The 10402-nt window shown below is 34.5% G+C and overlaps 3 protein-coding genes across 5 annotated transcripts; 2 read left to right on the plus strand and 1 right to left on the minus strand.

Moving 5' to 3' along the window:
- Positions 1–2053: 2053 nt before the first annotated feature.
- On the plus strand, positions 2054–2839 carry LOC126695917 (E3 ubiquitin-protein ligase SGR9, amyloplastic-like). The gene has a single exon (XM_050392711.1). The coding sequence runs from the start codon at positions 2054–2056 to the stop codon at positions 2837–2839; it is 786 nt and encodes a 261-aa protein (XP_050248668.1).
- Positions 2840–3971: 1132 nt separating this feature from the next.
- LOC126694735 (protein CHLORORESPIRATORY REDUCTION 41, chloroplastic-like) lies at positions 3972–4833 on the minus strand. The gene has a single exon (XM_050391229.1). It carries the CDS (start codon positions 4735–4737, stop codon positions 4051–4053), a length of 687 nt encoding a protein of 228 aa, XP_050247186.1. The 5' UTR covers positions 4738–4833; the 3' UTR covers positions 3972–4050.
- A 224-nt stretch (positions 4834–5057) lies between these two features.
- On the plus strand, positions 5058–9573 carry LOC126694734 (polycomb group protein FIE1-like). Of its 3 annotated transcripts, none has more exons than XR_007645867.1 (13): positions 5060–5348; positions 5605–5670; positions 5818–5940; positions 6278–6358; positions 6485–6577; positions 6728–6803; positions 7508–7587; positions 7664–7735; positions 8122–8181; positions 8353–8442; positions 8690–8753; positions 8858–8917; positions 9028–9102. XR_007645867.1 is itself a non-coding variant. In XM_050391227.1 (13 exons), the coding sequence occupies exons 1-13, from the start codon at positions 5169–5171 to the stop codon at positions 9089–9091; spliced, it is 1116 nt and encodes a 371-aa protein (XP_050247184.1). In that variant the 5' UTR covers positions 5061–5168; the 3' UTR covers positions 9092–9573. The 3 variants fall into 3 exon arrangements, 2 of the variants coding, with proteins under 2 accessions (XP_050247185.1, XP_050247184.1); XM_050391227.1 differs by having other exon boundaries at positions 5061–5348; positions 8346–8442; positions 9028–9573; XM_050391228.1 differs by lacking the exons at positions 8122–8181; positions 8353–8442; positions 8690–8753; positions 8858–8917; positions 9028–9102 and adding an exon at positions 7848–8107 and having other exon boundaries at positions 5058–5348.
- The last annotated feature ends 829 nt before the right edge of the window (positions 9574–10402 follow it).

Consider the following 10402-nt stretch of genomic DNA (forward strand, 5'->3'; position numbering starts at 1 on the left):
CTCTAAACTCTACTCAATAGATAACTTATTAACTTAATCCCACAATCAGCTCTAAGCCGCCTAGACTCTTCTATTTTGAAATCCTTCCATGAACCACATTCGTAACTCCAAGGAACACCTTGAAGGTTTTGAATGCTATAATGCCACAATGGGTTGATTTATTTTGTGATTTCGAGCTTTGATCACAAGTATGAGAACATACACCGATAAAAATAAACTCTTTTGTACTCACATGTTAACCAAGATGGAGGCTTGGATTTTATCTCTAAATAGTTTTGAGTTTTTTTGCCTCTCTTGGCCTCCCAAAAGTCATGTTTATGTGGTTTTATAAAGACTTATGAAGAGTTTAAAATAGATGACCAAAAATTGATATGATACATTTTGCTTAAAAAAAGGTCCCTGATTCTTGATCGAATAAGAGTGAGTCAAAATTTAGTGTTTCTCATGTTCAACATTTCTATATCAACTTCAATTGGTCATAACTCCCTTGTCTCCAATCTAAATTGACTCATATTTGTGTCAATTTTGAAGCTCCAGATATCTTCTTTCAAATGAAATAAGTTTCACTCATAAATTTATTTTAGTGCAAAATATATGGGTAAAAGAACTCAACTACTCATTTTGAGCATATCAAAACTTTTCCATTTTTGAGTAATTTCTAACCCAAACTTAACCCACTTTTATTATGAATAAATTACATCAATAAACTTATTAAAATTATATAAGCAAATGTGAGAGAATGAGCCAACATTAAAAGCCTAACAATATTTTCATTTTTAAAACTAATTCTATTTGATTAATTAAATCAAAGTTAATGAATCATCGAGAATATAAATAAAGAAATAAATAAAAGAAAACTCAATTTCAAGGCATCAATCAGATGCAAAACCAATAAGCTCAAATTGAGTAAAAGCCATCAACAATCATGACATTTACTTTTACATCACATTATAGAAATTCTCAAAATAAGTTAATTTGTTGTGTCTAGGCAAGTTTAAACGAACAGAAATCCAAAATTTGGTTTTCTTTCCTAATGTGAACTTTTCTAGTCCATAGCTACTACGTGCACTTGAGCGAAACTAAGCTTTAGACTAAATCTTTTTTTTTTTTTTGAGGATCCGCTTTAGACTAAATCTAATTATGTGAAATTCATCAACGTATCAGTTTTGTTAAATTCAAAACTGAGGTTCATCATAAAAAAATAAAAGTGCACTATGAAAATCATCAACACTTAATCAAAACATCCAATGCAACTCTAATATGATAACCTAAACGCAACCTACTAAAATTCATATGCCAAAATTTATGATTAAACTTGAATTTTCAATTTATTTTCTTCTACAACAGGAATGAATATATATATTCTTGGGTTTAAAAAAACCATCACAATGGAACACTTTCATGGAATGAGTTGTTATTTTTAGTTTTAAAATGAAAAGTATGACCAAATTTAAGTAGAACTGTCAATGTTTCAATACTAGTAATGAGTTTGTGTTGTAGTTAGTGATAAAACCAAAATTTGATACTTACGAAAAATAATAAACACATATTATATATATACACATTCACATTACATAAATATAATATTTAAGACAAATTTGAAATTTTGAACACAAAAAGGTGACTAATAAATATGAATCGGTATTTTAATATTAAAAAGCCGAGAAAAGAAAGAAGAAGATATTTATCATATTGTAAGATAATTAACCGTTTGGAAAGTTTAAGGGTGGAAAAATAAAATTTTAATTTGATAATTTTGAAGACCAAAATAATATATTTTTTTAAATAATAATAATATAAAAATATTGTAAGAGAATAATTGCACCGTACACTCCAAATCCGAGAAGAATTCGGACTTTCGAATACCGAGTGAGTTTCGGAACATAACTTTAATTTCCTTTCTTTCTAGTCCGCGCCGACCTCGGTAATTTACCGATGGAGGCGTTGGATTTACCCTATAAATACAACAATGGACATCGTTGGATACATCACTTTCTTTCACAATTCTCTGTTTCTTTCTTTGGTTGTCTTTTGTTTCTTGCTTTATTCCCAAATGGCTACTTCTAATATTACTAGCCTAAACCTCGTCGGCAACAAACTGTACTGCAACCACCACCACCCTCCTGTCCCTCCCATGGCCACTCTCCAAGTTTTATACTCCGAGCGGTACCAGAAATTACGTTCTGACTCCTTAGTTCTACTTGAAGATCATGTGACTACTTTTCCCACCCCCGTCTTGTTGTTGCAGATTCCACACCAATTCCTCTTACACCCACCTTCTCACCATGCTTACCTTGCTGCTGCACTCTCATCCCTCAACCTGCCTCCTCAGTTTGTCCCAATAATCATATCCTTGGCACTCAACTTGGCTACCAATGCCAACTCTTTAGAGTTTTATTCAATTGTTGCTGGATTAGAGTATCTTCGCATTGAACAAATTGATCAAACAAACGACTTTGATGAGATTCTTCGTGCCGAATTCAGGGACATGGTGGATGCTGGGATGACACCGAGTGATGATATTGATTATTTAGTTACAAATTTTATGAACTTGTTGGACGGTTTCGGTTGGGAGTCGGCACCATCAACTGAAGAGGGTGCATCAACAAGCGCAATTGACAAGTTGGTCAAAAAGGGTAGCTTTGTTGCGAGCAGTAGTCAAGAAGGGCAAGGATTTGATGTGGGTTTTACTTGCAGTGTATGTTTGGAGGAACCACAGGCAGGGGATAAGCTCATACGCATGAACTGCTCTCATGTATATCACCAATCTTGTCTACTTCCATGGCTCCAGAAGCGTAACACCTGTCCTAATTGCCGTTGTAAACTAGATGAACAATGATCATATTGCAATTTTTTTCCTTTGTAGTGTTAGAAATTGTTTATAGTTGTATTTGGATTCTTTGGAATTAATGAAAGTTCTTTGTTTGGGTCTCTTTTCTTTTTCTTTTTTTCCCAAAGGAGGATTTGAAATTAAGAATTTTTAGATCTATTATTTGGATGCTCTCATTGATATCATATAAATTATTATTTAGACACATTAATACTTTCATCGTTAACGCTATGCAGACAGGAACGCTTGAGGCTTATCAGTATCTGAGATATGCCAATAAAAAAGGGGTTGTGTCATTCAACTGTTAAATAATAAATTACCATTAAATTAATCTGTTACTAAATTGCAGTTGTATCTTTTAATTTCATAATTGTACCTTCTCCGTGATGGAAACCAAAATTGCTACATTCATTAATTTCTATCCCTATGTGAACAGCAACATGAGAGGAACCAATATAGTTGATGGACTTTCTAGATATTTGTTACTAATTAAGATATGTTTTGGTGGTCATGAGATTTGTCAAGAAAAGTGCCTCTTACATGGACTACCAGGTTTACCAATTACCATCTTAAATTAAGGAAGGATGCTATACAGAAATAAGTTCCTCGTGACATAATGTTTGCTTGAATATACAGAAATAAGTTGAAAATCAATTTACTATTTTAGTTATTATCACCTTTTCCATGTCTTATTAACTCCTATACGAAGGCTTATGGTGGTAGTACCTTGTCAATTTGTCATTATATCACTCAAAAAGCTTCTTCTTTTTTTGAGAAAGATATCACTTAAAATGCTGGAAGTATATATGGAAGTGCTTTTACTTTCAAATATTTTCTGCTAGGATAAATTTCTCTATGTGGTGTTGATCTTCATTCTCAGCAGGCAGAACAAAATTAAAAATATAAACTTCAAAACAATTTGATAACTTTCCTTTATGAATAATTTAAGTTCATAATAAGCATAAGTGGATTGATGTTGCTAATGCAGCTTGTATGCTAAGCGTGATTTTTGAGTTTTTGGCTTAAAGCAAATCAATTGAGTCTAATTTAGAATTCACAAGAACTCAGTTCTTATTTAAATCTATATCTCCCAATGAAGAAGTCCATATGAATGTGGCTTGTGGTCCTTTATATGATACTCTAGAGTGAACAGATAATCTATATATATATAGTAAAAAAAGAAATAAATCAATTATTCAAATATTCAACATATGAGCTTTTCAAAAGGAGAGAGCTACAAGTATAGCTTGTCTGCAGCGTGCCTTGGCCTGCTCTAGCCTTTCACCCAATGTCTCTTCCTTCACTGCAGCCTTTACCATAGCCAAATCCATCTCCATTAGTCTCAACACTCTAAACAACTCAGTCATCATCCTCTCCTCCACTTCTCCTTTATCACTCAACACTTGTGCTTCCTCTCTAGCTCTTTCAGCCACAATTTCTCCAGCCTTTGCTAGCAGCTCCGTGGAGCCAAATTCTTTCCCCATTAGTTCCTCCAACTTCTCTAGAAAGTCAGCTATGACATACCCTTTTGGCTTATCCAATTTGATCTCTTTGCTTCTCTTCCAACCAATCTCAAAGTTTGGTGGCTCAGGTTGTACTAGCCCAGTTCTAGACTCCCTGTCATGGATTATCTCAGACTTTCTTCGCCTTTCAATAGGGAAAGTCTCTGCTTTGTTGCTGGTATCAGAAGTTGGAGTTGGGAATGGGAAGTCAGGGTCAGGCAGAGGGGTAGAGTTAGACTCAGAAGTGCATTTGATGAAGAAGTGCTTTCTGTGTGGGATATTATAGATGAGTACTGACTGTGATGAGTTTGTGGAGGCTTGGGGGTTTAGGCTTGGGACAAGGTGGTTTGAATGAAAATGGTTTGGAATTGGACGAGATAGGAAGTGTAGGACTGTGGAAGCCATGCTTCATGCCACTGATGCCAGTGTGGAAGCAAATGGAACCTAAGTTAAGAAACCAGATAAGGCAATTTGGCTTCACATATAAAAAAAAGGTTTTAAACATTAAACTCAACAAGAGAGTTATCAGAAATTCAGTGTTAAGGACAAAGGTCAATTGTAATCACACACAAACTCTTGATTATGGGAATGATGAGACAAAATTTGGTGGGTTGGTTTTCAGAACTATCATAGAATGGGTTGGGTTAAGTTGAAAAAAACCCAAATCTAACACAGCCCGGCCCATAGCCCAAAATAATGTTAAATATATGGCTATAGAAAATGTAATTTTGGGGTTTTTGACATTAATCTACATTCCTTAAATTCTCACTACACCGACTAACACTGCGTGGGATTTTGTTGAAGAAATTTGGTTAATTAGGAGAGGTGAGCGAGTTATGTCAGGAAAGTTCACTTTTGGGAGCGAGCCAGTGATTGGGTTGCTGACCCCATCAAAGAAACGAGACTACAGAGTCACCAACAGACTCCAAGAAGGCAAGCGCCCCTTATACGCTGTCGTTTTCAACTTCATCGACTCTCGCTACTTCAACGTCTTCGCCACTGTTGGAGGCAATCGGGTCCGTCTGTCCCTTTTTCACTTCTGGGTTTTTGTTATATTGACTTTTTGTGTAACATGTAATTGCAGTTTCTTTTTGTTCTTTGTATTAGTGTGCATAGTTTATGTGCTCTTTAAAATGTCAGAGCATTGTCTAAGTTACAATTTTGACCAAAATGGTAGAGACCCATTTGTTATGAAGGACTTAATTTTTGGTGGAATCTATAAAAGTTACAAAGTTTATTTATTTTGTTGTAATTGCTGATGTTTCTCCACAGGTGACTGTATACCAATGCCTTGAAGGGGGAGTCATTGCTGTCTTGCAGTCTTATGTTGATGAAGATGTATGTGAAGACATTTGCCCATTGATGAAGACATAGTTTTTATTTATTTATTTATTATTTATGGCTGTGTTTGATTCTTCTTTTATAATGAATGATTGTTCATATGTAAAAAAAACCAATATGAATTTAATGTGTTTTGTAGATCAGAAGGATGAGTCTTTCTACACTGTGACCTGGGCATGCCATGTTGATGGAACGCCTTTTGTAGTGGCAGGAGGACTCAATGGCATACTCCGTGTCATTGATGCTGGCAGCGAGAAAATACACAAGGTTTCTTGATTACCCAGTTTGATATTTTTTGTTTTGTTTTGGGTAGTAGTTGTAGAACAAAAGCAGTGTTAGAAATAGTTGTCGCTGTTACAGTCTGTTGCCAAGAGATGACTTAAGTTGGCCTTTTTATTGTCATACCCTATCTAGGGTGCACACATCTGCCTCTCACATTACCATTTTTCATATACAAATAAAATATATACCTAGTTTTAAATTTGGTGGAAACTCATTAAATACTATTTTATTATACCTTATAGATGGTATAAATGTGTAATGCTGATACATACTATTTATAAATATTTCTTGTTTTTCCCTGTGACATGCTTGTGTTCCACAGAGTTTTGTTGGCCATGGGGATTCTATAAATGAAATCAGGACTCAGCCACTGAAACCATCACTGGTGGTATCCGCAAGCAAAGTATGCACCATAAAATTCTCTCTCTCTCTCTCTCTCTCTCTCTCTCTCTCTCTCTCTCTCTTTTTTTTTTTTTTTTTTTTTTTTTTTTTTGTTTTATAAATATCACTAATATTCAAGGGTGACCAGGATGAATCAGTTCGTCTATGGAATGTTCATACTGGAATATGCATTTTGATATTTGCTGGAGCTGGGGGTCATCGTAATGAAGTCTTGAGTGTGGTGAGTGAAGAGTGAAGAGCGACCAGCCTTCACCCTAAGAAGTTGTTATAGGGGGAAAACCCTTGAGTTATTTAATCACTATTCGATTTATAGCTCATGTTGCAAATAAGGACTTTAACGGATTATACAACACTATTTTTGGCTATGCAGGACTTCCATCCTTCGGACATGTATCGCATTGCAAGTTGTGGCATGGACAATACAGTAAAGATATGGTCAATGAAAGGTAGGGCATTACTGTTGTTTTTCTTGCAATTTATTTTAAAAGAAACATTTCTCGAACAAAATTGGAAAATTGGACTGCTTAGATGATTGTTTTGGGCACAGTTTGACGCTACAATGGATGGGTTGAAACAAAAAACAATATATGTATCACAGATAAAGGATGTTAAAAATTATAAACAATGATCACTAATTATCTTAACACTAATCATATTGAGTTGACAATCAATATAAGACATCTTTTGGTGAGCCATTAGTGCTGCTCTGTGATGTAATGGGGGCAATAATTATATCCTTAATGAAATGGGTTAAGTATCCTGTACGTAGTTTGAAAGTGTTAAAATTCATGGGTTATTCCAAAATTGTTGGATTCTAGGAAAATGAATTCAAAATTTTGGACAAAACTTGTTAAGAAGACGATCAGTATAGAACACTTATCATTGCACTAAAATTTCTCTGTTGGCTGTCTATGGATTTTATGCCTGAAGAGTTTATTGGAGCATTTTTCTTTCTTCGTATTATTCAATCTGTTCAAATGTTCCAAGTCAAATGGTTGGAATTTTTTAAATGGTGTGTTGTTAGGTTGTCATTTGTGAGTTGGCCTGCTTGATTGAATGCGCGGGCAGGTCAGCTTGTTATAATTAATCTTAGCAAGTTAACATCATTATAACTTCTAAAATCTTTTGTCTTATTATAACCCTGCTTCAGAATTCTGGACATACGTAGAGAAATCGTTCACATGGACAGATCTCCCTTCTAAGTTCCCCACAAAATATGTTCAGTTTCCTGTGAGTAGCAGCCACCTTTTGTGTTACAGATGAGTATTTGTGCTCATTTTATCTTAGTCCACCTTACTCTTTTCAGGTGTTCATAGCTTCAATTCATTCAAACTACGTTGACTGTAATAGGTGGCTTGGCGATTTTATTCTTTCGAAGGTAAATTATTGCTTGATCCACTGATTTTGTGTTTGCTATTTGCTTCTTGAGATACTATTTGCTCAAGGTTTTAAACTGTGTTTCATTTTTGTTGTATTATATTGACCTCTAGTATCTGAAGTTGCGCTTGGAACAACTTCAAGAAATATTTAGTTTTGATGGCTGTTGGAATGACTTAACAATACGTGTATTCAAATTAAAAGATAAGTCTAGAAAAAGTAGCATGTCAAATTCTTAATCTGCTGTCAGTTAGCTTAACTGGAAATTGTCCAGCAAATATACCAGTAGAAAGTACTAGAAATCATAATAAATTGGAGTTGCTTCTATATGCCTTCTTGCAGATGTCATCTGTGTTCATACTAACATTCTTGTTCTGCCATTTCCAGAGCGTTGACAATGAAATTGTTTTATGGGAACCTAAATTGAAGGACCAGTCTCCTGGGGAGGTTAGAATTCCTCATCATTCCTGCACTTATGAATTGTCTTTCCTGAATATCTATCGTCTACATTGGTTTATTTTATGCATTTTTTTGTTGACATTACTTGAATATGTGAAATCCCAGTTCAGCTTTTTGCTGCAATAGGAAGTTGTTAACTGTTTTCTGTTTAGGGTTCAGTTGACATCCTTCAGAAATACCCTGTTCCAGACTGCGATATTTGGTTCATCAAGTTTTCCTGTGATTTTCATTATAATGCAGCTGCAATAGGTAATGCAATGCTAAGTGGATCGTTATTGTTATTATTTTTTTAAAGTATATCTATATAAACACATATAGACACAATGCTAAGTGGGTCCTTTAAGTATATCTTTAGAAACACGTATAGACAAATGAGATTTATTGACCAAGATATTGCTGATACAATTCCTTGTAATTGCATCCACTTCAAGCAATGTCTTCAAGCTTTTACATTACAATATGCGGAGTTCTTATCCAATATGGTCTTATCTACCAGGGAATAGAGAAGGAAAGATTTTTGTTTGGGAATTGCAATCCAGCCCCCCTGTTCTTATTGCAAGGTTGGTTGGTTGGTTTTGCTTGTCTTGGTTGAAGTTTGTGTTAAAGAAAGTTGCAACTTCTGTACGATATGAATGAGGTTTTCTTACTCTTTAACCTCTTCCAGGCTGACACATGCTCAATCAAAATCTCCAATTAGACAAACTGCCATGTCATTCGAAGGAAGGTGAAGCCCACATATATTACTTATAGCCTTTGATTATGTCACTATTATTTATGATCTTGACAACTATTGTGACTGTCAAAACATGCAATCTCCCTTTCTTGATGTTGCAGCACAATTCTCAGCTGCTGTGAGGACGGGACTATTTGGCGCTGGGATGCTGTGGCAATGTCTTGAGCCTATCTAGGTGGGTTTATTGGCTCGGTTACAAGATGCATCTTTTGGCTGCCCAGTTTGGGTTGGGTATGGTTTATTATTGTAGCACATTTTATGGGGGTTCAGAGGAACCAAAATTAACTTGAATAGAGTAACTCAGACTAGAAACTAGTAACCTTTGTTTCAGCTGAGTTGTCAAACCACCCCCCACCCACCCCACACCACACCCCCCCCCCCCCCCCCCTCCTCCGGTGTGAAACACAGTCACTGCCATCAGTAATGGAAGGGGCAATGTAGGATATACTTGGGAGTTTTTTTTTTTTTTTTTTTGATCGGTAATTAGAGTTTTAAAAAGAAAAGCTTGCTCATTTAGTGCTGTTGCTCCTGTGTAATACCTTGTTTTGATTATTGGATACTCGGAGCCAAAAAGAAAAAAAAAATTAAAAAAGAATTGCCATATTGCTGGTGGTCGTAAGTGAAAATATTGGCTGGCTCATTAGACACTGAATTTTGCACATCCAATTGGAATAATAAATCTAACCCCAAAAATAAGCTCCACATTTGGTTTTTTCTCCAACCCATCGACACCCTCACTGGGAGTCTCAACTGTTTGTTTGTTTTGTTTTGTTTTTTTCTTTAAACGAAAAATCCCAACAACGATCGTCTTTTTGCGTCGACTCCATTCTAAGGGTACGTTTGGTACACTGAATGTAGATTACATTAGGAATAGTAATCTTTATTACTTGGAATAGAAGACATTGTAATGGAATAACTATTACTATTTATAAGTTTGGTTGTTACATATGGAAAACTTGTAAAAGATGATGTATAAGGAAATTTTATATTTTTGAAAATATATTAATTTAAAAACATATTATATATACTAAGGAATAGTTATTACATCCATATTAAAGATGAATAGTTATTCTTCAATTTAAAGAATAGTCACTTCAATGTAATAACTAATTCATGTAATAAAGATGCAACTAAATGACCAAATTGTTATTACATATGAATAACTATTTCATTAGAGCATCAGTATTGAAGAATGCTACTCTATCCTATTTTACCATCCCAAAAAGTTACTTTATCAATTATACCATACCATTTTACAATATATCCTACATCCAAAAACTCTATTATTTTACTTTTTCATTAAAATATTATTTTTTAATCTTTCTTTATTATTTCTTTCACATCATCACTTTTTTTCAGCCAAGGGGTGGAATAAAATATATATATATATATATATATATTTTTAGCATAGTGCTATAGTACAATTCTAAGTTTAGAATTGTACTGTAACACTATTGCAAAAATTTTTGCAATAGT

The sequence above is a fragment of the Quercus robur genome, chromosome 8 (assembly GCF_932294415.1).
Source record: "Quercus robur chromosome 8, dhQueRobu3.1, whole genome shotgun sequence".
In the NCBI taxonomy this organism is placed as follows: domain Eukaryota; kingdom Viridiplantae; phylum Streptophyta; class Magnoliopsida; order Fagales; family Fagaceae; genus Quercus; species Quercus robur.

Coding starts and splice junctions, on each gene's coding strand:
- LOC126694734 (XM_050391227.1), top strand. CDS start 5,169: ATGTCAGGAAAGTTCACTTTTGGGAGCGAGCCAGTGATTGGGTTGCTG. Junction 6,359..6,484: donor TGGTGGTATCCGCAAGCAAA/GTATGCACCATA, acceptor AAGGGTGACCAG/GATGAATCAGTTCGTCTATG. Junction 8,443..8,689: donor TTATAATGCAGCTGCAATAG/GTAATGCAATGC, acceptor CTTATCTACCAG/GGAATAGAGAAGGAAAGATT.
- LOC126695917 (XM_050392711.1), top strand. CDS start 2,054: ATGGCTACTTCTAATATTACTAGCCTAAACCTCGTCGGCAACAAACTG.
- LOC126694735 (XM_050391229.1), bottom strand. CDS start 4,737: ATGGCTTCCACAGTCCTACACTTCCTATCTCGTCCAATTCCAAACCAT.